Source organism: Pteropus medius, unplaced genomic scaffold, assembly GCF_902729225.1.
Source record: "Pteropus medius unplaced genomic scaffold, Ma_sr-lr_union100, whole genome shotgun sequence".
Lineage (NCBI taxonomy): Eukaryota > Metazoa > Chordata > Mammalia > Chiroptera > Pteropodidae > Pteropus > Pteropus medius.
Genome location: NW_024350923.1, coordinates 5,531,775 through 5,556,949, shown reverse-complemented (window position 1 = coordinate 5,556,949; position 25,175 = coordinate 5,531,775). Strand labels below are relative to the sequence as shown.

The following is a 25,175-nucleotide window of genomic DNA, read 5'->3' as shown; positions in this document are numbered from 1 at the left end:
ATTTCCCTAATAAAAGGGCAATCAAAACATGTATTATAATCTCAAAACCAACCGGCAGGACTTCAGGAGTTTGGGGAGAAATTTCGACACTTTGCTGCTCCTAAAATGGCTGCGGTCTGCATCAGGCAAGCTGACGCTGTTACATAATGAAAACTAAGGCCATGGGCAAACCCAATTTACCCTTCCTTCAAAAAGCACTGAATACTACCTACTGTACGCCAAGAAAATATGAAAAGTATTTTTGTGTGCTACGAAAAAATTTCTAAGCAATGGCTCTGAGTTTTTGTGAACTGTCTACTTAAACGTGATTTTCATTGTTTTTAAGTTTTCGGCTAAAATCTAATTGCTACTAAGTCAAATATTTTTGGTTATATGGTTTGCAATCAAGCTGCATAAATGGTTAGGAAAAATCTAGAAAGGCTTGTAAAAACCAGTTTCTATTTTTAACCTGCCGAGGGACTATTTTTTGCTTCCTTCCCTCACAAAGGAGTTCGGAGGGTTATTCAATATGACGGCGTGCGCCGTCCTTCGCCCATAAATACGCCTCTCTCGGCTCTGCGTCAGGCTTTCAGGGAGCGAGCGCAGAGGTTCTTGTCGTTGCTGGAGGCACTGCTTGAGGAGCCGGCAGATAAGTTTTTCTTATTAAAAAGAGAAATTAGAATTCTTTAGGGTTATATTAAATAGCGAGAATACTTACTGTAGATGTGGCTTAGCATTAAAATCTCAAAGTAGCCTTAATCTTATTTAAGGGAAAATATGAAGACTTAAAAGTAATTTCAGAAAGGAAGATAGAAGAAAAAAGATTTCTAGAACTTGACGGAGGTTAAGAGATGAAGCTTCTTCATGGAGTTAAAAAAAAAATTCTCATTGTCGAAAGGACTGAAAAGTCCGAATTTTAGAAAGCCTTGAAGGGCAAACTTTAAAAATGGCATTAAAACGTAGATGACATAAATAGAAACTAATCATTTTAAAGAAGTCGAGTTATAGATAACTAAAATATTTTAAAGGTCGTCTTTTAAAAAGTCGAAGGTGATTTTAAAAGACCTTCAAATATATGGCGCAGGAAACATTGCGTCATTTGAAGCCTAATTGATCTTAAGGCATTAGCCGAAAATTGATGGAAATGTTAATTAGGAGTGGTAGGATAAAATTGTGGAAAAGATCAGAAATTCGAAGTGGAAAACTTGGAAGACAGAAGTGTACAGGAGGAAGGTGAAGAAAAATCTTAGAGAAGATAGAAGATAAAACACGCATTTTAGAAAAATAAAACCGAAAGGTAGGAAGCAGAAGAAAGTATTCAGACAAAGCTAGAAAACCAAAGCAACTGAGGGCGAAGATGACAAATTTAATAGAAGATAGAAAAAACAAGGTTGAAAATTCTGTCAAGGAAAAGTATTTAAGCTAGAAAGAGAAAAGCTAAAGCATTCAAGATAGACATCAAAAAATTAGAAGATAGAAAAGTTTAAAGCCAAAAAATTTGGACAAAGTACAACAAAAACGAAGGAGGAAATTAATTTTTTTGTAGTAATAAGAATTTCTTATACAAGCCCACGAATCATATCTGGTGGTGCAGAAATTAGATTTGAGAAGACGAGAGTGTTTATTGTAGACCAGGACCAACTTAGAAGAATATCCGGAAGGAAGCTAGAAGGGGTATTGGTTAAAAATCGGCAAAAAGCTTACTAAAAGGACTGAAGTAATGTAAAAACTAGGATGTTTTTGAAACTTAAAAATTTGAAAGGCCTTAAATACATGAGCTTAGTTTTCATTGGAAAATTTAAAGGACTTTCATAAGTGAAGTGATTCAAGATCAAGAATAACCACCGAGTTAAAACGTTTTTGCATTGGACTGAGCTCAGATGGTCTAAACCCTGAGGACTAGCGTTAATTGAGAGCTGACCCAGGTGTGACACAGAAGTGGATTCAGCTAGGAAGACAGGAGCAGCAGACAGGATCCCAGGAGCCAGTGTGGTGAAGCTAGGACTGAGGAGCCAGCAGCAGTTCGTGGTGAAGATAGGAAAGAAAAGACCGGGAGCCAGTGCGATGTGGTGAAGGAAGCTAGGAAGAAGGAAGGAGCCCTAACGATTTGGAGGTGAAGCTAGGCGAGGATTCCAGAAAGGAGGAGCCGGTCCGATTGCTGACGCTAGCGTGCGGCTGCGCGACCCCGCGGAGGCGGCGAGCAGGCGGTGTGGAGGCTAGATAGAGCCTAGAGCAGCGTCCCCAGTGCGCGGCTGCGGGGAGAGCCAGTGGTGGTAAAAGTCCGGGAGGTCGGCCGTGTCCTGGTCTTTGGTAACTTTATGGTAACTTTTGTTTACTAATAGTAATGGGGGAGTTTTGTACTTAAGCGGCAAGGGATTTATTATGGGATGTAGGCCGATTTCCGGGTGTCGTAGGTTTCTCTTTTTCAGGCTTAATTTCTCATGCATCTTGTCTGAAGCTTTTGAGGGCAAACTTCCAAGGCCCGGAGGAATGGTAGATGGCAAGTGTTTTGGTTTTGTCTTTTAACGAATTTGAGGGAAACATGAATTTGAGACAAAAGGCAAGTTTTGTAAGCAGTTTTTGTTTTTAGCTCGGGGTAATGAAGTATTCGTTTTGGGGAATAGATGTGAATGCCGAGCTGGGTGTGTAACTGTTGGGAATTTTTTTGTGGGTGGGGGGCAAAATATGTTTTGAGTTCTTTTCCCCTTAGGTCTGTCTAGAATCCCAGAGGCAAGTGACTCAAGGTAACAGAAAGAATCCAGTATAAGGATAATCAGAACACCACAGGTTTACAGTTACTAGAAACTAGAGCACGAGCAGCTCTCTTGAGGTCTGTGGCGGAGCAGTCCATTGGAGAAATGGCTGGTAGTTAATACTTTTTTCCACCCCTTAATCAGATTTTTAAAGTATGTAACCCCTTAACTTTACCTGATGTTTTGGGGTGGTTTCAACAGGGAAAAGGGGTGGGGGAGAAAATGTTTTTTTCTAAGATTTTCCGCAGATGCTATAGTACTGTTGAGAAAACTGAGTTAGAGAAGGATTGTACCGCTGTGCTCTTGGCACCAACACCTTCAGGGATTGGAGCTGCTTTTTCCCTTGGAAGAGTATTCCCAGTTGAAGCTGAAATGTACAGCACAGTGCAGCTTTGGTTCATATTCAGTCATCTCAGGAGACCTTCAGAAGAGCTTGACTAGGCCAAAAGTTGAAGTTAAGTTTTCAAATAATGTAACTTTTAAAATACCTTGTATTAAAGGGGAGGGGCAAATTTTGGCAATTAGTTGTTGGCAGTGGCCTGTTACGGTTGGGATTTGGGAGGGTTGGGTTTAGGTAATTGTTTAGTTTATGATTTCAGATAACTCATGCCAGAGAACTTAAATACTTAGGATGAAAAAGCTAAGAAATCGCAACTTCCAGGTTGGCAAGTAACGCCCAATCCTCTAGATTTTGTTTTTCCCTAATTTCTGGGGAAGTTAATGAAGATCCACTGAATTCAAAGTGTAGGGTCTGGGGAAGCAGAGTGTTTTGCTGGGGGTTGGTTTAGGCCCCTGGGCTGATATAGATAACATCTTGGGAATTTTTTAAAACTCAAAAGTTGTTTGGATATGGTAGTGTGTGGTTCTCTTTTGGAATTTTTTTCAGGTGATTTAATAAAACTTAATACTACTATAGGAACTTCAGAGCAAAGGAAGTGGCTTAATGATCCTGAAGGGATTTCTTCTGATGGTAGCTTTTATATTATCAAGTAAGATTCCATTTTCAGTTGTGCATAAGCAAGTTTTTTTTTAGTGTAGGAAAAACTTGTATGACTGCAAAACAAGATGTTAAGGTATGCTTCAAAATTATTGTAAATTGTTTGTTTTAAGCTCGCATCTTTAAGTATTTGTAAATCGTAACTGATGAAAGAGGGTGGGCTTTTGTTGTTGAGGGAGGGGAAACCTTTTTTTTTCTGTAGACTTTTTTCAGATAACATCTTCTGACTCATAACCAGCCTGGCAATTATGATGGCCTAGATGGAGAGGGGAACAGCTCCTTGGTGAATGATAAGTAAAGGCAGAAAAGATTATATTTCATACCTCCATTGGGGAAAAGGCATAACCCTGAGATCCTTACTACTGGTGAAAACACTGTCTGCATATGCCAAAAAAAAAAAAAAAATGAAAGCTACCAATTTAAAGTTTTAATGGAATCTACCCTTTAAAAGTTATGATTTATCAAGCTATACCCACATAACGAATTGATGAGAAAATGAATTGATGAGCAATACAATGAAGATCAAATGTCCATCTCAAAATACTGCTTTTACAAAAGCAGAATATAAGTGAAATGAAATGAAAATGATAATACCGCATTAACCCTGGAATAAAAGAAGCTGAAATAATTCAAAGCTGAGTGGGATCAAGTGGATTCAGAGGAGGCTGTGCTGTTTGCCAATCTTTCGTTTGCCTCAGACAGGTTTCTGTTCATTGTCAGAAGAGTTGCTTCATTTCATCTGGGAGCAGGAAACAGCAGGCAGCTGCTAACAGATAAGTTTAACTTGCATCTGCAGTATTGCATGTTAGGGATAAGTGCTACTTAATATTAAGAGCTGTGGAGGTTTTAAGCGTTAAACATGGCCACTTTCCTGATCCCTAGGGGATTCTAGGTTTGTGGAATGTGCCCATCTAGCCTCCTTAAGATGGAGACAGGACTTGTGCCTGTGGGCTTCCATGATGGGATAGCACCTCGCTCAGAGGCAGAGGCAAGTTAATTCCTCAGAAGCCTCTCCAGATTAGTACCTTAATATTGATGCAATGTTTATAAAACTAATTTATTCAGTATTGAACCTCTGGAAAATCCTGTGAAAGGATAGCATAATGTGCTGTTAACAAGAAACATGTTAATTTTGCTAAAATTTTAATGTTTTGTGATGTATATTGTGCAGAAAACTATTAAATCATTCAAAATAAAACATTTTTAATAGAGAATGTATGCTTTTAGAAAGCAGCTGTCTCCTTATTTAAATAAAATATTGTTTGTTTGTAGTTAGTGTCGGGCAATCTTGGGGGGATTCTTCTCTAATCTTTCAGAAACTGTCTGCGAACACTCTTTAATGGACAAGATCAGGAATTGAGCAGAAGAAGAAATTTAACTTAAGGCAGGAAAGACAAATTTTATTCTTCGTAAATGATGAGCATTTAATAATTCCAGGCACATGGCAATAGAGGCCCTCTAAATAAAGAATAAGTACTTCTTAGACAGGTGGGAGATAATGATCAGAATAACAGGTAACTACACCTATGCTGTTTCCAGAAAGTCAGGGCTCTATAAATTGGCAGTTGTTAAACTAGAGCGATGTAATACTGTCCGCATTTCCAAAGTTTGCATGTTAATTTTCAATGCTTATGGTCATCTCATCTAGTGTTAGCCAGTGTTTACACTATTGGCCTTTTATATGGACACTTGGGGGGCATGTGGGTTTTTAAAGAATTTTCCTTTGCAGTGGCTTCATTTCATCCCTCATGAAGCTGTTCAGGATTTTGACTTGCACATAAGCGCTTGGCTCTGCCTTCTGTTCTCCTAGTGAATGTGTGAGACCTGGCAGTGAGTTTATCAGCATATACAAGTAAAAAATTTTCCCCATGATTCTGGAGGGCAGGGAGGAGGGGGTGGGCCTTACTTGTTTAGCTTTTTTTTTTACAGACTACACAGAGAATGCAGTTGTCTTGACCTCAGGTCTGTCTGTTCTGTTGGCAAGTAATAATGCAGTACTGTTCTGATCTGCTATTAGAATGCATTGTGAAACGACTGGAGTATGATTAAAAGTTGTGTTTCCCCCAATGTTTGGAGTAGTGATTGTTGAAGGAAAATCCATCTGAGTGATGAAGGCTGAGTGTTGAGGAAATTTCTGCAGCTTTAAGCATTCGTGTTTGTGATTGAAGCCAAGTACCTTTTGCTGTGCTTTTAGGTAAAATGCTTTTTGTTTACTCCTGGTAGGGGAGGTGGGGAGGGCACTGAAGCGTTTAGTCTTTTCCAGATGCAACTTTAAAATCAGTGACAAGACATAAATCCCAAACAAGCAGCAGTCTTCAAGAACTTTTACTGGCAAGTGGAAATGTTACATACAGTTCAGTGGTCTTAGTGCATTGTCTTTGTGTGGGTTTCTCTCTCCCCTCCCTTGGTCTTAATTCTTATATGCAGGAACATTCAAAACAGCAGACGTATGCGAAGGGCCAGAGAAGCCAGACCCAGTAAGGAAAAATAGCTTATTTACTTTAAACATTCCATTTTAAATGTGGGGAATTGGGAACTACTACTAGTTCTTTCAGATGGTATTCTTCAGACTATAGAAGGAGCTTCCAGTTGAATTCACCAGTGGACAAAATGAGGACAACAGGTGAACAAGCTTTTTCTGTTTACATACCAAGTCAGATCCATTGTGGGTAAATAACTTAGCGTTAAATAGATTTTCAGCTTTATGCTGAAGTAGCTAGCCCTTGAGCAAGTTGTTTGTTGGCCTGGGGGTGGAGGGGTGAGGTGGGCGCTAAGCCTTTTTTTTAAGATTTTTCAGGTACCCCTCACTAAAGGCACCGCGAAGGCTTAAAGTAGGACAACCACGGAGCCTTCCTGTGGCAAGAGACAACAAAGCGCTAGTATACTAAGGTCAACAAAAATGGTGTCGGCCTCCTAACCCCATCTATCAGAAATGAGGACCAGCCTCAACGCTGGCAGACATGCATTGAGCTTCTGGGGATTGAAGCATCCAAGGGAATGCTTAAGTACCTTGTAAATCCCGGGGCTTACCCGAACAATGAGGCTGTTTTCATAGCAGCTCTGAAATCCCAAACCTCTAAGTGATGCTTGAAGGGGAGGGAAGGGGAAAGCGGGCAACCACTTTTCCCTAGCTTTTCCAGAAGCCTGTTAAAAAGCAAAGTCTCCCCACAAGTGACTTCTCTGCCACATCGCCACCCCCTGCCATTGGCCTAGCGCAGACCCTTCACCCCTCACCTCGATGCTGCCAGTAGCTTGGATCCTTGTGGTCATGACCGATATCGGTTGCAAGGTAACAGTGGTGCCGAGGTCCTCGGTGGGTTGCACTGCTAGAGGCCATTAATTTGCCTGCAAATGGTTGTTACTAAAACCACAACTGAAGGCTCTAAGATGTTTGAAATAACACTATTCAGTGGTTAAAACAGACTAGTCAATGCAGAATAACATTTTAAGAACTGTAATGTTGGGTGGGAAGGTGTAAGTGGAGACAAGCTCAGTGGTCGAGAGGGCTGATGGGTGGGAGTGCAAAAATTCTCTGCTAAGACTTTTTCAGGTGAACATAACAGACTTGGCCAAGCTAGCATCTTAGCTGAAGCAGATGCTCCAGTGCTCTTCAGTAGGGCTGTAAAGGTTTTTCTTTTCCTGAGAAAACAAAATTTTGTTTTCTCAGGTTTTGCTTTTTGGCCTTTTCCTAGCTTTTTTTAAAAAAAAAGCAAAAGATGCTGGTGGTTGGCACTCCTGGTTTCCAGGACGGGGTTCAAATCCCTGTGGCGTCTTTGCTTGACAGTAACCTCTGCCTTCAGGACTCGCGTTCTCTTACCTTCAGCCAGCTGCTAGCCAGGCTCTGGAGCTGGGCATAAAGTCGCTTTTGAACGTGTCAAATCTGCATCAGTTTGTGTTTACATGGGAACATAACTGCCTTGTCTTTAATTTTCAGGTATTCCTCGTGCATCTAGTATTTGGGGAAGCCTCACAAAAACTTGCAAGATTTCATATTAATAAAAATTGAAAAGCTCTTCATTGGTTGTGATTGTTTTGTGTATAAACCAAATTTCTGTCCATGAGTAGATGGGAGAAGATGGGTTTTTCGTGGGGATTCTGCCGTGTTCCTGTTTAGTTTGCCTAATAACAAGTACACATCACTGCTACAACATACTCTTCAAGTAGCGGCGGGACTTGGAGGGGGCGTGGTGTGGGTGAGTGATCCAGTAACAACCCCTCAGAAACATGGGAACTTTAAAAAGGCAGCCTCCTTCTGTTGTCTGTGCTGGGGTGGAGAGAAGCGGCTGGGTGATGAGGAAGAGGGTTTCCATGCCTTCTGTGAAAGACCCTTGTAAATTTAATTGGCAATCTAGCCAGTAAAAGCTCTTCAACGTTCCTTAGGATGACTTCATGGTCATTTTGGTCATTAACAGTTTTTTCAGTGCTCAAACCTACAAAACAAGCTGATGGTGCCCTCCCTTCTGGAGAACGGCCTAGATGCCAGGCGATAGTTCCTCTTGCAAATGAAACACTGAAGTAACCCTCGTCTCCCCTTGGCCTCTCAATTCCAGGGGGGTGTCTGCTTCTACTCCAACCCCATGGCCTGAGCAAGTGTGAGGCTCAGCCCAGTAAGTGCAGCCAAGCCTAGGAGAGGGGTTGCAGGCCTGAAGACACACCCAGCACACTAACCAGGGGAGCCTATGGCCAGTGGCCGCCGTGTTCTCAGCCCAATGGAGGCACTTAAGTAAACAGCTTTTTCCTACATTACTCAACTGTGGAAGGGTGACTTCTATGCTGCAAGTGGGGAAGCAGGCTCCAGTGGGTCACTGTCAAGCCAACAGGGCTGGCTTTTGAACCCGTCAATCTCCAATGCTTCAACTCTTCCTGTTTCTTTAGTGCAGATGAAGCGACTGTCCAGACAGGTCAGCAGCAGATTAACCACCAACCTGCTCAGCTTGTGCAGACCCTGGGCAGAGGGCCTTTCTCTTCCCTGTAAGTGATTTAATGGGGTAGAGAGAAGCTGACCTAGGACCGTGGCCTCCCTTCCCAGTCTTACCTGAGCCTCTTATGGAGAAAGTCTTTCCCCATTTTCCCAGAGCTGGAAGGCTCCCTGGAAGTACAGACTTCATTGGGAGCAAAGGAGTGAGAAGGGGCTGGGGATTTGCCAGGGGCTACTTGGTTCCTGGTGTGGAGCAGGCTCAAAGTTGGCTGGGTTTGGAAATAAAGGCCAGACACAGTGACAAAGGGGCAGAAAGTAAACCAGAAGCTAACAGGAAATTCCCCTGAAGAGTATGTCCAAGTCAAGGGGCGGGATCTTGATAGCATAAACCCCAGGCATGTCCTTTGTATAGCCCTCCAGCTGCACAAAGGGCTCTCACTTTCGTTTCCTTGGATTTCATCATCCTGGTAATCCCAATTGGGGACTAAACCTGAATTCGTGTGGTAGCTCCATTTGCCAGCCTCCCTGAGCTTCCCCTCAAACCTCCACCCACACCTGCCAAGGACTAGTTGGTGCAGACCTGAGCAGCAGATTTCAATGACATCAGTAAAGGGGTGAAACTAGGAGAGAGGACTCGGGGGCAGGGGTTGGGATGGGGTGGGGAATGGGGAGATGGATAAGGTGTGGGGAAATTGAGATGTGGGAGTATCTACCTGGGCGGTTTATTTGGAAGCCCAGAATATCTAGGGAGACATGGATTGTCAGATTCTGGCTCCTGTTTCTGACAAGTTGGCAAACTTAGAGTGTCACTTGCCCTCTCCAGGCCCAGGTTTTCTCACTGGTTAAATGGGGATAATGGCCTGTCTTGCTTGCTGTGATTAAGAGGAGCCACAGGTGATGTAGTGATGAAACTGGAAATAAGTGGGCTTTTGTCGCCACCTAGTGAACGGATGCAGTATTGCATGTCCTTGGACTACTTCGTGATACACTTGTATATTCAACACATTTTTAGTGCCAAGTAATATTCCGTTATATGGATATTATACTATGAGTTATTTCTAGCTTTTGACAATTATGAACATTTACGTACAAGTCTGTGTGGACATATGCTTTTCTTTTTCTTGGGATGTTGAGTGGTAGGTTTATGCATAGTTTTTAAGAAATTTCCAAACAATTTTCTGGAATAGTCGTACCATTTTGCACTTTCACTAACAGCGTATGAGAGTTCCAAATTTCTCCTCATTCTCAACATCATTTGCTATGGTCATATCTTTAAATTTTAGCCATTCTAGTGAATATGTAGTGGTATCTCATTATGGATTCAATTTGCATTTCTCTAATAACTAGTGATGTTGAAGATCTTTTTATGTCCTTACTTGCCATTTACATATACATATTTTTTGGTAAATAATCTATTTTTTTTGTCAAGGTTGTTATTGGGATGTTTATCTTTTTACTGTTGAGTTGTAAGAGCTTTTACACATAGTAGATACAAGTCTTTTGTCAGTGCATGTTTTGAATACATTTTTGAATATATTTTCTTCTGGCATGTGCCTTGCCTTTACATTTTTTGTAGCTGTATCTTCAAAGAGTAGAAGTTTTAAACCTTGAACAAACCTTTGACATGTACAATCACATGGAGGAATTTCAAAATAATTGAGAAGCCAGTTTTTAAAAAATATAAACAGCCTGGTTTCATTAATATAAAATTCTCAAAAATGAAAACTCATCTGAAGTAACAACAGAGGAGAGTTACAAAGGGATACAAGGAAAGAGGGTGATGAATGCGTTCATTGCCTTGATTGTGGTGTTGGTTTCTTGGGTGTACACGTATGTCAAAACTCACCCAATTATATACTTCAAATACTAACAGTTTATTGGACATCAATTAAGCTGAAAGAGAAAGGATATACATACACATGAGAACAAACATTTATTATTTATTACACGTACTATGTGCCAAATACCGAAAAATGCCGGGGTGCACGCAGAGATGATGGACTCTATTCAGCAGCTCCAAGTCTTGAAGTGGAGTCGTTGAAAGAAACCACGGTCATACACCTGCATACGACAATGTGAAGTTCCAGTCGTGGCTTCTGCACACACTGGCTGTGTGTACTGGGCAAGTTACTTAATCCTTTTAAGTCTCGTTTTATTCTTCCATTAAATGGGCATAATAATACCTTACCCAGGGTGCTGTCGCAAGGAACAGGAGATGTATATGAAAATACGGATAGCACTGAGTACCAGCTTAATCAAAGGCTCTAAGGGTATTTCTTGTGACGCACACACTGGAGGAGCACAGAGGCAGTGCTCTCCACCTGAAGAATTCAGGGAGGTCTAGAGAGAGGCAGGGGCACGTGGGCGGAGCCTCGAAGAATGAATAGGATTTGCTGGGTAACAAGAGAAGGCTGACCTTCATCTGGAGAGAACAGGCTGAGCAGCTTGGAGGTGAAACACACTGCATTAGCAGCCCAAGGTGGCTGAGTGAAGCTGGGAGAGGGTCGGGGAGAGAGATGCTGGGGTGGCTGGTTGGAAGCTGATGGTTAAGGCCCTGGAACTCCAGAGAAGTTAGGACTTTGCCCTGGGAGCACGTGGTAAAACAGGCGATCCTGGCCACAATGTGGACGGGGAAAGGGAAAGCAGGGAGGGGGGAAGGTCTGGACCAGGGCGTGGAGGGAGTGAGAGCCCTCGCCTGGGACCGAGGGAGAGACGAGCTTTGAGGAAGGTCCCCTGGTTTCTGGTTTCAGGGGTGCCATCCCCAAGACAGAGCAGGGCATGAAGGAGAGGGTTGGGAGCTTCGAGGACAGATAAAGACAGTGAGGCGAGTGCTGGACTAATGAGTTCGAGAGGCCCGTGGGGTGTTTGAGCGGAGATGTCTGGCAAGTAATCAGATGGAGAGGCTCTGGCCTTGGCTGGATCAGCTCGCTACCAGGGGCCACCCAGATGGTGGCATCAGCTTGGGTTAGATGCCTGGTGACCATGTGCAGGAGGGAACCTGGGTGAGCTTAACTGGCTTCTCTGTATAGTTTAGTCAGCTTTGGGCTTTGTTTCCTTTTACTCTTGCCTCTTAAATGTAGTTTTTTTCATTGATCGATTAATTGATTCATTCATTCATTTATTCACTCATTCAACAAATACTGAGTATGAGCTAGGCACAGTCACAGGGCTTGGAGATACTGAGATGAACCAGCAGTAAAGGTCCACACCCCGGGGGAGTCAGCACCTCGAAGGTTGAACAGATGATCGAGAGTTACGAGGTCATGGAGCCGGAAAGGAAAGGGGGCGGGGTTTGGGATGGAGAGGTGGGAGGTGGGCAGGCAGGGACGGCCCCTGGTAGGCGAGGCCGTCAGAACTCACTTCGCTCTCTTCTCCCCGCCCCCATCAGTAGCTTTGACACGTGATGTGTCCTCCTTGGAGGGTTTCAAACCCCCATTTCAGCCCTGGGCTGGACCCCTCCACTTGCACGTCCTCCTCTCTGCAGGCTGCCCCGGCTGCTCCATTTCTCCTGGTGGCATCTCCAGCGGGCAAGTCCCGCAGGCCCGACCGCCTCCTCTTTCTCACTCGCCTCTCCCTTCCGTCTCCTGCCCGCTCACGGTGGCCCTGGCACCAGGCCGCCCTCCACGTCAGCTTCCAGACCCGCCGAGCTTGCTGGGCCCCTCATTGCTCCCTGCTCATCCACCGTCACTGGCCGCTGGGGCTGCCGTTCCGATTCCGTCCATGCTGTCCTCGCCTGCCTCCATCCAACCTCTGACACCCACATCCCGCTTGACTGGCAGTCTCCGCCTTCCCCCTAAAGGAACCACCAACACTCCCCTCCCCAATCCCTCCCCACCCCCGCAAACACCAGTGTAAATCCCACTCCTCCTTCAAGGTCCAGCTGAGAGGCATCCTCGGAGCAGAAGCCTCACCTGACTGCCCTCTGCTGGCGCTGCAGACACCCCTGCCTCGGCCACCCTCCCGAATGTTCCCTGAGCCTCTCCGGAGGCCTGCAAGCTCTGCCTCATGTAACGGTGCGACCCGAAGCCATGCTCTGGTTCACTCAGCTGACACAGGAGGGCCACCTTCCCCGCTCCCCACCCCCCAACTCAGCAGACGCGTGTGCACACATGTGAGAGCCCTAGTCACAGACCTGGGTGTTGTTACACACTCGCCTCACATGAAGGGTGGCTCTTACAAAGTGTCCCTTGGGGGCAGTGACTCCTTTTTCAGTATAATTACTCCCCTTCCCCCACCCCTTTTGTTTCTTTTTAAATAAACTTTATAGTGTTTTCAGATTTATAGAAAAGTTGCAAAAATAGTATGACGAGTTATAATGACTTTTCTTTAACCAAGAAACATTTTTCACTTTTACAGATAAATTCACTATTACGTATGGGATTTCAACTGTATGGTTTCAGACAAAGAAACTCAACGCAGCAGTTTGGAACAATCTGGAACAAATGAAATCACGGACCACATTCAGATGAACCCAAAGTGCTTTGGCTTTGGACAGCAGTCCTGCCTAGTGAGAGGTGGGGGCAGAGAAGAGGCTGGGAACAGGTGGCACTGGCTTTGCAGGCCAAGGGCAGGGATCTGACTTTGTACTGAGTGAAATGGGGGCGTCAGAAGGTCTTGGGCGGCAGAGGCAGGCGACCTGACTTACGTTCTTTCTCTCTCAGGTAGCTGTGAGGACGGTGGATTGCAGGGGGCAACGGTAGAAATGGGGAGACCAGTGAGGTGGCTGCCGCAGAGGCCCAGATAAGAGAGGCTGGTGGTCTGGCAGGGTGGGGTGGGGTCAGTGAAGGGTAGTCAGAGGTGCCGGGTGGTTGGAGCCCAAGCACCTGGTGGCTGCATGGGATGTGAAGTAAGCATGGTGAACCTGGCTTCCAGCCCGGAGGGGTGGAGTTGCCATTTGCCACTGGATGAGGCTGAGCACTTCCATGGGCATCGAGAGCTCAGTCTGCGGAGCCCATCACACAGCCAGGCAGAAGCACAGAGGCTGGGCTCGGGGGAGGCTCCACGGTGGTGGGGAATGCAGATGGCGTTTAAAGCCCCGACTCTATGAGGTGACCAGGGTCAGACCACTATCCAGCCTTAGGCCTCAGCTCCGAAGCCCTCCCTTAAAGCCACCTGCCTCCCCACTACCTCAGTGCCTGTGCTCAGAGACAGGACCCCCCAAAGGAACTGCTGGGCAGCAGTGTCACAGGCCTGCCATGGTGGCCCAGCAAATAGAGTGGCCAGGACAACAGTGTGGCAGCCCGTCAGTTCACACCAGAGTGCTCCTGCTCTGCCCCCAGCCCTCTGCCCTCCTCCTTTAGCTCTCTGTCCTTCCTTCTCCTCCCCAGACCCCATCTCTTCATTTTCCCACCAGGGAGGGATGACCCACAGCCAGCCCTCCTGGCAGCCCAGGTGTCCCCAGAAGGTGGAGTCAGAAAGGAGAGTGGGGAGGTGTTTCTGGCCTCTCCTGAGCCCCAGGTCCTTCCCAGGACCTGCCTCGAATCTGGGACAATGGCCAGCAAGCCTGGGAAGGAAGATGTGAAGACAGAGAACAGAGGGGATGAGGGGGTCCCACTAGGGGGATCCCACCCTACCCTCACCAAGACTGCTTTCCCCAGGGAAGTAATGCTGTAGGGTGGGGGTAGGTGGCGGTCATGGTAGAAGTCAGCAGGTTCTCAGGGTAGCCCACCTTGGAGCTGAAACGGGTATTCTGAGGACCCGGTGTCCCTGGGAACCAGGCATTCCCTGGCCCAGGCAACACACATGCAAACAGGTGGCTTGAGCTGGACCTATTTCTGCCAGGTGGAGCCAGGCCAGGGGGAGTTGATGCTGTCCCTTCATCCCTCTACCCACCAGACTGTCCCATCCCGCACCCCCTCGCTCATTCACTCATAACAATGATACAACATACCACCAATACTCGATAGCTGAGATTTTAACCCAGGCAGCCTGGCACACACGCACTCACTCTCAACACATTCTGCGGCCACCTATGAGTGGACCCAGTGACAGATCAGACATGGGCCTTGTACTCAGTGAACACACGCCATCAGCCCTGACTTACGCTCATGAATGCTGGGTGCCTGGGAGTCAGAACAAGGGCCACCAGGGCTGGGATGACAGTAAACTTCCTGGGGGAGGAGGCGTCTGAGCTCACAAGCTGCTTCTGTTTCATCTGAACCTCTCGCGGAGGCTTCCAGGTGGGAACCCTCCCAAGTATGAAGCTCTTGGCACCCTGCGCTCCCCTGGCTACGGGGATGGCCAGTCCTCAGAGCTGCCCCCAATGTCCCCCACAGAACACACCCTGCCTCTCTGCCCCATGCAGTTCAGCAGCCTCCTTTCTCCTCCACAGCTCCACCCTGCCCTCTCCCCACCCCTGTCCCCTTCCTTTTCCTGACCCTCCGCCTCCTGCACTGCCCACCACCTCACTGCCCACCACCTCTGCCCTGGTCAGAGCAAGCCCACCAGTTCCCTCACTAGACATCCACAACTCCTCCTGAATGTCCTCTAGATCAGCGGTCCCCAACCTTTGGTTGCACCAGGGACCAGTGCTCTCATGAGAATCTAACGCCTGAGGATCTGAGGCGGAGCTGAGGCGGTGATGCTAGCGCTGGGGAGCGGCTGCAAATACAGGTGAAGCCTCCCTTGCTTGCTTGCTGGCCTGCCACTCACCTCCTGCTGTGCGGCCTGGTTCCTAATAGGCCATGGACTGGTACTGGTCTACCGCCTGGGGATTAGGGACCCCTGCTCTATCTAGGAAATGCTTTTATTCCTTATAGTCCTTTCCCAGGCTGTTTTCTGATGGGTGTTTCTAACACACAAATCTGCTTGTGTCACCCTCCTTGATAGCTTGCTTTCTTCCAAATAGTCAACCTCCATAACCGACCGAGGGGCCTTCTGTGACCTATTCATGCCCACTTCCTGGCTCCAGCTTCCCCACCTCGAACCAAGGGCTCCTTCCAAGTCTCCCCACAGGAGCCATCTGTTGGGTAAGATTTTAATCTACAAACAAGTGTCATCAGATAAGCCCAAAGCAGAGAACTTGGTGCGTTGTTACACGCCTCAATCTGCTGTGGGTAATGTGAAACTCCTTTGGGCGGGGTGAATGCTGAACAACGTACGCTTTGTGCAGATTCTGTTGTATTTTGGCTTTACTCTTTGAATCAGGAAGCATGTTTTTCTTTAATCATCTCTATTGTTTACATACAATAAAATATATATATTTTATATGTACAGGTCGATGAGTCCTGACAGATTTACCCATGTAACCTCTACCACAGCCAAGATCTTACAGAATCCTTAATTGTATTGTTTCTCTATGTTTATTCTTATGTCAGTACCATACTGTCTCGATTATTATTGTTTTGGAGTAAGTTTTGAAATTAGGAAGAATGAGTACTTCGGCTTTGTTTTTTTTCAAGCTCGTTTTGACTATGCTGAATCCCTTGCAATTCCATGTGAATTTTAAAATCAACTTGTCAATTTCTACCAAGAATCCAGCTGGAATTCTGATAGGGATTATGTTGATCTGTAAATTGATTTGGGGAGTATTACCATCTTAATAATATTAAATTTTTGATCCGTGAATGTGGGATGTTCTCTCATCGACATATTCTTTAATGTCTTTCGACAATGTTTTGCAGTTTTCGGAGTCCAAATTTTTGCACTTTTGTGAAATGTATTTCTAATTTTTTTATTCTTTTGATGCTATTGTAAGTAGAACTGTTTTAATTTCACTTTCAGATTGTTCATTGCTAGTGCAGAAATACAATTTATTTTATATTGATCTCGTGTCCTGCAAACTTGTTCAACTCTTTTATTGATTCTAGGAGCTTTTTCATGAATTCTTTAGGATTTTCTATGTACAAGATCATGTCATCTGCAAATAGAGTTTTACTTCTTCTTTTCCAGTCTAGATGCTTTTTATTTCTGCTCGACTAGTTGCCCTGGCTGAAACCTCCAGTACAAAGTTGAACGGAGGCAGTGAAGTGAAGGTCCTCATCTTGTTCCTGACCTTAGGGGGAAAGCATCCAGCTTATCACCATCAAGTATGATGTTAGCTATGGTGTTTTCACAGATGTCCTGATTAAGTTAAGAAAGCCGCATTCTCGCACTGCCTGAACACTGCTCACGTGTATTTGGGAAGAATGCATATCCTGCTGTGCTAGGTCTCTTTCACTGTCAAGAACTCTTGTGATTACATTGGGCCCACCCAGATAGTCTAGGATAATCTATCTTAAGGTCAGTTGATTAGTAAATTTAACTCCATCTGCAACCTGAATTCCCCCCTTTGTCACATGACATATTCACAGGTTTTGAGAATTAGGATAGGGACATTTTTTTTCCTTGGAGGGGGGCGGTCATATCATTCCACCTACCACAACAGGCCAGAACCCTGAGAAGCTCCTTTTTTAGGTATTGTATTTTCTAAAAAACAAAACAAAAATACAACCATTTTGTCTTTGAAAAGGCAATTAGTATGAAGGCAAAGTAACTTTTACCTTAACGTTATCCTCATATGTTTTTGCAGACATTGAAATGTTTTCTTGAATTCTGAATATTTAGATTTAAGATGAAGGACAGTTCAAATACTTTCTAAAATTAAATTTGGTTAACTGTCACATGAGATCCACCATTGTTTAATAGCAGCTTTTCTGTTTCATGACTTAAATCTCCTAAAATAAATAGAAAGAACACAAATGACAGGTTTTTCCTATGGTAAGTTGTCAAGAAACAGAGCATGGATCATTAGCAAGTAGCTCTGGGAGCTTGCAATGGGGTTGAACAATGAATATTTTCCCCAGAAGTCTTTGGGTCCCTGTTAGCTTAGTATTTCTATTTTTTGGAGGAAAAGATACCTTATAGGCAAAAGACAGTTGGAGGACTTTCCAAAACATACATACATTTATTTATTGTGTGAGTATATATAATGAAATTACATGTATACATATATGGATGTATACATATATATATATATAGACACGTTTATAAAAATAATTCATGCTCATTGTGAAAACTTCAAACATCACAGAAATAAGTATTTTGAACTGTATGCAATATTTCACTATTTTTGACCTACAAACAGCAATTTATAGCTAATAATATAGGAAGGAGACCTCTCTGTAATCTCTGTCCTAGAAGAAACCACTGGCATTTGGCGTGTATTCCTCCAAATTTGAAGAGTACGTCTGTGCACAGTTATGGATGATAGCGGAGTTATTACCACAATTATGTAACATGGGTAATTTTGCAACCTGCGTTCGAAATGCTTTGTAGAGCACAGCAAATCCTAGCACTGGTTGTGCCGCTTCCCCTTTCTGGAGCCTCAGTTTTCTTATCTGTAAAAATGAAACTAATAATTCTGTGCCCGTTGTTAGTTTATCGCCTCTCAGCTCCAAATTCATCATGTATGCCTTCTCTGTGAAAACGGATCTGGGTCCTTTTGATTTTTCCTTTGCCGGATGGCACAACGTTTACTTTTGCCAGTAGAGGACGCTGACAGCCATTTCTTGAGAAAGAGGCGTTTGCTTCCCGATTTTGACGAGCTCCTCTCATCCGGCTTCTGCCGCGGGGGCCAGTTTCTCTAGCTCAGCTCCTACCACGGGGGCCACTTTTTCAGCACCAGGCTCCCGCAGCGCGGGAGGCCGGTAGCACCCTTCCCCAGCACCCCAAAAGAGGGCTTTCCAGCAGTTGGATGGGGCCTGCGCAGCACTTCGGCAATTTCTCTACTATCCAATGAGCCACAGCCATTTCCTCTCCAACCAGATGTGGATCTCAGGCCTGGGCTGATGCTGGGCTCTTGCAGTGGTGGTGGTGGTGGGGGCAGTGGGGACACGGTCCCAGCCCAGGGGTAGGGGAACTGCCTTTATATCCATTTTAGAGGTCCCTTTACTTCTTACTAGCCAATCCCGTTTCTTCGATCCCATTTTAGTTAATAATTCTTTATATTAGACTTTCCCAGTTCCTATTACCTTGTGGTTTCTCAGCCTGCAACACATCCTGCGCATTGTTATGAGGATCGGGAATAATAATGCAGTCAGCGCTCTGCTCAGCTCAGTCGTGACCTGCAGGGAGGACTCAGAACAGCTGTGATACCATGACCATTTCTCCTCCTCGGTACCTGTGCAGTGGCCTTATTAACTGTCGCCGCGGTTCCACAGCATGGAAGGAGTTTGGAATCACTGCACTCGTGATGGACATTTGGATCATTGCACTTTTCTGTTCTTATAAACATATGATCCACATAAGCACCGTCATTTACTGAGCACGCACTATGTGCTACGCACTGGAGCAATTACACGTTAACTCACTAATCCTCACAACATGCCTACTGCATTCGTGTCCTGTGGCCACTGTAAGAAATCACCACAAACTTAGTGGCTTGACACACTTATCTTACAGTTCTGAAAACGAAGGTGTCAGCAGGGCTGTGTCCCTTCTTAGGGCTGCAGAGGAGACTCTGTTTCCTTGTCTTTTTCAGCTTCTAGAGGCCACCCACATACCCTGGCACTCGTGACCCCTTCCTCACATCACTCCGCCCTCCCGCGCCCATCATCGCATCTCTTCTCCCTGTGATCCTCCTGCCTCCCTCTTATGAGGACTCGTGTGACTGCATTGGGCCCACCTGGATAATCCAGGGTCTTCTCCCCCTCTCAAGACCCTTAATCACAACAGCAAAATCCCTTTTACTGTGTAAGGTAACATATCCACAGGTTCCAGGGTTTGAGAAGATGTTATTCAGCCTATGACACCTATGGAGCAGATAGTCTTATTCCGTCCATTTTACAGACAAGGAAACTGAGGGACAAAGAGAGCAAGTAACTTGGCCAAGATCGCACAGCTCCTCAGCAGCATAGCTGGCTCCACAATCCAGGCTCTACCAGCTACACAAGTTTGCGTAAACCTTTGCATACTTGAACGAGGGCTTGCGTAGGACACATTTCTAGAAGTGAATTACTGGGGCAAAGTGCTCCACAGGTATTGCCGACTCGTGTCTCACTGAAGCTGTGCCAGTTACTTCCCACCATAGCGCTGCAGTTCTGGATTCCTCCTCCCAACTCTTGAAGCTGAGAGGGCAGGACGTTACTTGAATACACGGAACCAAAGGATTTTACAACTTCCTATCAATTGAGTAACTGAAGATGTTTCTTTTCCATGAAAGGAGATCATGATCTTAATTTAAAAAAAGAATTACAGTGGGAATAAAGACCTGTAAGTTTCCTGGAGAAAATAAACACATTTGGTCACCATAACGTAGTGCAAGACTGAGAATACTGTCCTAACGCTGATGGTGATTCCAGCTGTATTTCCTCATGCTCTGCCTTGTCAGAGACGCCATGTTTGGGGGATTAATTTTCCTGCCTCTGTGGATTGTTTCCATCTCCCGTGTCATCTGGAGATCTCTGGTTAACACATCACTTCCATCACTGAGCCTTTCCAATCACCCCCTTTATTTTGCATCTATGCCCCAAATCTTGTTTACAACTTCCTTTGCAAGGCCTTCCATTTCCCTTTCCAGTGTGCTGTTTATACGGGGCCAAATATTTCTGCTAAACACAACAGCGAACACTTATATAGTTACTTTTACAATCTTCATCTTACGGACAAGGAGAAGGGGTTGAAGTGACTTGCCCGAGATCCCATAGAAATGAGATTCAGAACTAGGTATCTGCCTCCAGGTTCTGCCTGCTTGACATTCGACTGTATCTCTTCTGGAGCGACTGGCCACCTGGTGTCCCTGCAGGCCCCATGCCTTCCTGTCCTAGGTCGTCCACTGGTCATGGCAAGGGTTGCAGGGCTGCTTGGACTCCTGGCTGGTGAGGGAGGCTACCAGCAGCACAGTGACTCGGGCCCTGCCACGTCCTTCTGCATGAGTTTTCAGAGGCTCGATGTCCTCATCTGTGAGGACAACACTGGCCCCCCCTCATCAGACAGTGATGAGGAACTGGTATTATCCCCTTTTACAGTGTATGAAACGGAGGCTCGGTGTGAGGGCGGGACATGCACAAGGTGAGAGCTCGGGAAAGGGGTGCGGTCCCCTTCCTAAGATGGTGGCCTCTCTGCTGGGGTCTGCTGTAGAAGCAGAGTTAGTTAACACAGAATCTGTGGGGCAGCTTCCTTTCCTGACTCTTCATTTGTGACTCTGCTCCCTGTTGTGCTCTGCGCAGCCTGTCCTAGGCGTGGTGCCACCTCCGCTGTTCTGTGCACTGGGGACTCCTCAGTCTCCCCCAGCCCAGTGGCTCTGCCATTCGTTTCCTCTCCAGGCAACGCCCCATCACCGCACAGACCTAGCATTCGGTAGGTGCTAAGAGAATGTCACTAACCAAATGCCACCACATGAACCCTATATTCTTAGACCCTCCCCTCCAACCATAATCTCCACCCCAAAGCATCATCCCACTCACCCTCTCCCTCCCCATCATTCCACACTCATGAGCACACAGCCCAGGCTGTGGCTCACCTCTTCAGTAGGATAAAGTTTTAGACTATATTTTGGCATTTAAGACCTCTGCCCCCCTCCATTGACAGGATGCTTCCCACCCCCCAGTACTGCCAATTTCATGCTCACAATGTTGTCACTGTCTTCCTTCAAAGTCAACAGAAAGATCTCTAGTTGCCTATTCTGCTCCAGGCAGCCAGCACCATGTCTGATCCTTCCTCTGTATGACTGTCCTGCACAGGTACTTGGTTAAGGAAAGGGAGAGAACAAATCTCTGTTCAGCAGTTGTTTTGTGTCAAGTGAGGTGCAGGGCACCATTCACCCCAATTTATAGATGGAGAACTGAGGCTCCCAGAGGGTAAAGTGAGTTCTCACAGCCAGTGAGAGGGGTTGCATCGGAATTCGAACCCAGCTCTGCTGACTTTGGTCTCCTTGTCCTGAAATCTGCTCCCAAAGGCAACCCAACCGGACATTTCTTAAGCAGTTCCAGGATCTCACCCACACTCCATAGGGGTTGGCTGTGGGACTACCACCAACCCTGGGTCCCCTGAGACCCTATCTGCAGAGGGGCCATTGCCTGCCTAGCCTCTCCTGGACACTGGGCTCTGTCCAGCTAAGGGGCTAGGTCCCCAGCAGTGTAACTGGCATTTGAGCTGTTGACACTACTTTGCCGCTTACAGTCCCAATCTGTACAGGTGCTATGAGGCCTGGAGGAGATGCCTGCCCTGTAGACCAGAGAGCCAGGTTTGCTGGGCCCAGGAGAGCAGGGGCCCAGCTTGGCCCTCTGTTCTCTTCGGGACTCGCTGGGCCATTCCCCCTTCACCTTTCTCCTTTCCTGGGGTCACTGCCTCTTTCCTCGCCAGGTCTTATCTACCTACCCCAGGGGTCCTGGACCTCCCCTGGATCTTTGCTTCCCTCTCTGGCCCCCACTCACACTCAAGAACTCTGTCTCCTTGTGCCTATCGCCTGGTCACTCCACCAACACTAACACCTTGCTGGATCCCGAAGGTGTCCACTGGCTGGTGGGAGAAAGTGCCTGCCTTAGGAACAATCGCCCTCCCTGTTTCTACTTCACTCTCACCACATACACCCTTTCTTGTCTGTCTGTCGACTGCTCCATCCGTCTTTTCATCTCTTCTCTGCCTCGGTTTCCCCATCCTTTGTTCCTTCTGAAGATCTCGTCTTTATAATTACGGTTGGACGTGGACACTATGACCACCCACATTTTAGATATAAGAACACGGAGGCTTGGAGAGTTTGGGTGACCTGCCAGCGCCGCGAAGCTGGTAACAGGCGGCTTCTGCCCAGCGCGCGCTCGGAGGGGCGTTAGAGGTTTGGTCCCGGCACCGCCTTCAGCCCTCCGCCCGCCCCGCCCCGCCCCCTGCACGGCCCTCTCTGCTCCGCCCACCTGTCCAGGCCCCGCCCTTCCCCGCCCCACGCGCCCCCTCTCTGCTCCGCCCGCCAGGCCCCCGCCCCGCCCCCTCGTCCCCGCCCCGCCCCGGCTCGCACCGCCGAGGACCCGGAGCTGAGGCGCCGGAGCCCGCGGCGGCGGCGGCGGCGGCGGCGGCAGCGGCGTGCGCGATGTGGTTCTTTGCCCGGGACCCGGTCCGAGACTTCCCGTTCGAGCTCAGCCCGGAACCCGCCGAGGGCGGTCCGCCGGGGCCCTGGGCCCTGCACAGCGGCCGCAAGAAGGTGAGCGCGGCCCCGCTCCGCAGGCCGCGGCCAACCTCGGCCTCGCCTAGTCAGCGCCGCCGGCCCCGCCGCGTCGCGCTCCGCCTGACGTGGCCGCGGAGCCTCGGGGACAACGGGCCGGGAGAGGCGGACGGGCAGTGCCGACGTGGCGGGCGGAAGGACCCAGGGACTGACAGGCGGACGGAACCGGGGTCACGTGGGCCCGGCTCCGTCCCTAAGGGTTGACCTGGGGAGAGACCCGGCGGCGGCCCTTCCCTTCAGGCACTAACCTGCCCTGGGGACCACCACGGAGCTGGAGTAGTCAGCCCAGGGCCCGGCCCACAGCCCTGAGGACCCCATGTCCTCCCCCAGGCCACAGGAAGCCCGGTGTCCATCTTCGTGTACGACGTGAAGCCCGGCGCCGAAGAGCAGACCCAGGTTGCCAAAGCTGCCTTCAAGCGCCTCAAAACTCTCCGGCACCCCAATATTCTGGCCTACATCGATGGGCTGGAGGTACCTGCTGCTGAGTCCGCCTCATCTCTGCCCCACACTTTCTCCTAGTTTCTACTCCTGCCTCAGTACCCCCAGATTCGATTCCCCTCTCCACCTCTCTCCTCATCAAGTCTCTTACTTCCCCTCCTCTCCCCCCGACCCTGCCCCTGATATCCCATATCCCCCCTTCAGACAGACAAATGCCTCCACATAGTGACAGAGGCTGTGACTCCGCTGGGAGTGTACCTCAAGGCACGAGCAGAGGCTGGTGGCCTGAAGGAGCTGGAGCTCTCCTGGGGGCTGCACCAGATTGTGGTGAGGTGGGGGGCAGTGGTGAGAGCAGGGGTGGGGGGCTTCAGGTACTGGCATGTCATGTGATGGCTCCTTCTGCCTCCAGAAAGCCCTCAGCTTCCTGGTCAATGACTGCAGCCTCATCCACAACAATGTCTGCATGGCTGCTGTGTTTGTGGACCGCGCTGGCGAGTGGAAGCTTGGGGGCCTGGACTACATGTACTCCGCCCAGGGCAATGGTGGGGGACCCCCCAGCAAGGGGATCCCTGAGCTCGAGCAGTATGATCCCCCGGAGTTGGCTGATAGCAGTGGCAGAGCCGTCAGAGAGAAGTGGTGGGTGACTGGGGGGTGGCATGCCCCAGCCCGCTCTGTTCTGGAAGCCCCTGCAGCCTCAGGACCTTTAGACTAGCTGGTAACCTCTGGTTCCCTGCTGCCTGGCTGGGGAGAGAATCAGAGTCCTTAGGATGGGGCCCACACCTCTGCTCCCAGGACCCTCAGGGAGATGGAGCAGGATAAACACAGATTTGGGGGTTAGATAGTTCTGAATTTGAAAGCTGTGTGACCTGGGATAGATGTCCTTGCTCCTCTGAGCCTCAGTTCATCTGTCGAATGGGACTAATGACACCTGCTTCTCAGGGCTAATGGGAGGATCAGCTGAGAGACACAGCCCAGGGTCTGCCATGCAGTGTGTGCCTGGCAGGTTGCAGGCCCATGCTGGCAGGCGACAGGGCCTTGAGCAGCTCTGGTCACTGTCTCAGGTCAGCTGACATGTGGCGCTTGGGTTGCCTCATCTGGGAAGTCTTCAATGGGCCCCTACCTCGGGCCACTGCCCTGCGCAACCCAGGAAAGGTAAGTGTCCACCCCACCCCAACCCCTCCCTGCCAGCCGACCAGGCCTGCCTTGACACTGACCCTCCTCCCACAGATCCCCAAATCGCTGGTGCCCCATTACTGTGAGCTGGTTGGAGCCAACCCCAAGGTGCGTCCCAACCCAGCCCGCTTCCTGCAGAACTGTCGGGCACCCGGTGGCTTCATGAGCAACCGCTTTGTGGAGACCAACCTCTTTCTGGAAGAGATTCAGGTGAGCCCCCCATCCCACCCTGGGTTTTGGGCCTGTGTTCTTTATCCCCATGTGCCCTCCACACTTTGCAGGCTCCTTCATAATTAGGTCTTTGGAGATGATCATCATGGACTGTGGAGCTAGGCTCTTTGGGTTCAAACCCTGGTTCTTGCTTTTATTTGCTGTGTAACTTTCCTTGGCTAAAGCTCAGTCCTAATAATAGTACCTGCTGCCAAGGAACGTGGCGAAGATTCAGTTCAGTGGTTAAAATTCATAGTATAGTGTCTGGCACATAGGTGCTTAGTGACTGCTCCTGGCACGCCATTGACTCCACATGTACATCCTGGCCCTGGCCCTGATGTGTGCCATGTCCAGTGCTGGGCTGCAGTGCGGGCAGGAAGGTGGGGAGGAAGGAGTCAGACCCAGGTCCTTGCCCTTAAGGATCTATCAGGGAGTAAACAGACCAGGTCTCCACCCTTGGGGACTCTTGTCCAGGGGAGAGGGACAGAAAACACATAAATGAGGAAACGTGTGCTCCCTGGGCTGGGGATAAGTGCCAGGAAGGGAAATAACAAGGGCAAGTGCTCAGGGAAGGAC

At 47.8% G+C, this 25,175-nt stretch overlaps 1 protein-coding gene and 1 long non-coding RNA gene across 6 annotated transcripts in view; both read left to right on the top strand.

The window, feature by feature from the left end:
* The first annotated feature begins 552 nt into the window (after positions 1 to 552).
* LOC120584849 (uncharacterized) lies at positions 553 to 18,104 on the top strand. 2 transcript variants are annotated; one of them, XR_005648158.1, is made up of 4 exons: positions 553 to 8,700; positions 13,004 to 13,161; positions 15,495 to 15,615; positions 16,538 to 18,104. It is a non-coding gene; the product is annotated as an uncharacterized LOC120584849 (long non-coding RNA). The 2 variants fall into 2 exon arrangements; XR_005648157.1 differs by lacking the exon at positions 16,538 to 18,104 and having other exon boundaries at positions 15,495 to 15,851.
* Positions 18,105 to 22,586: 4,482 nt separating this feature from the next.
* Positions 22,587 to 25,175, top strand: part of SCYL1 (SCY1 like pseudokinase 1) — an 11,667-nt gene continuing 9,078 nt past the window's right edge. For 2 of the 4 annotated variants that reach the window (XM_039840928.1, XM_039840927.1), the window contains exons 1-6: positions 22,587 to 22,757; positions 23,109 to 23,249; positions 23,421 to 23,543; positions 23,626 to 23,852; positions 24,278 to 24,368; positions 24,444 to 24,599. In XM_039840928.1, the coding sequence (XP_039696862.1) occupies positions 22,647 to 22,757; positions 23,109 to 23,249; positions 23,421 to 23,543; positions 23,626 to 23,852; positions 24,278 to 24,368; positions 24,444 to 24,599 (849 nt within the window). In that variant the 5' untranslated portion in view covers positions 22,587 to 22,646. The remainder of the gene's footprint in view (positions 22,758 to 23,108; positions 23,250 to 23,420; positions 23,544 to 23,625; positions 23,853 to 24,277; positions 24,369 to 24,443; positions 24,600 to 25,175) is intronic. The other 2 variants (XM_039840930.1, XM_039840929.1) reach the window with 2 other exon arrangements.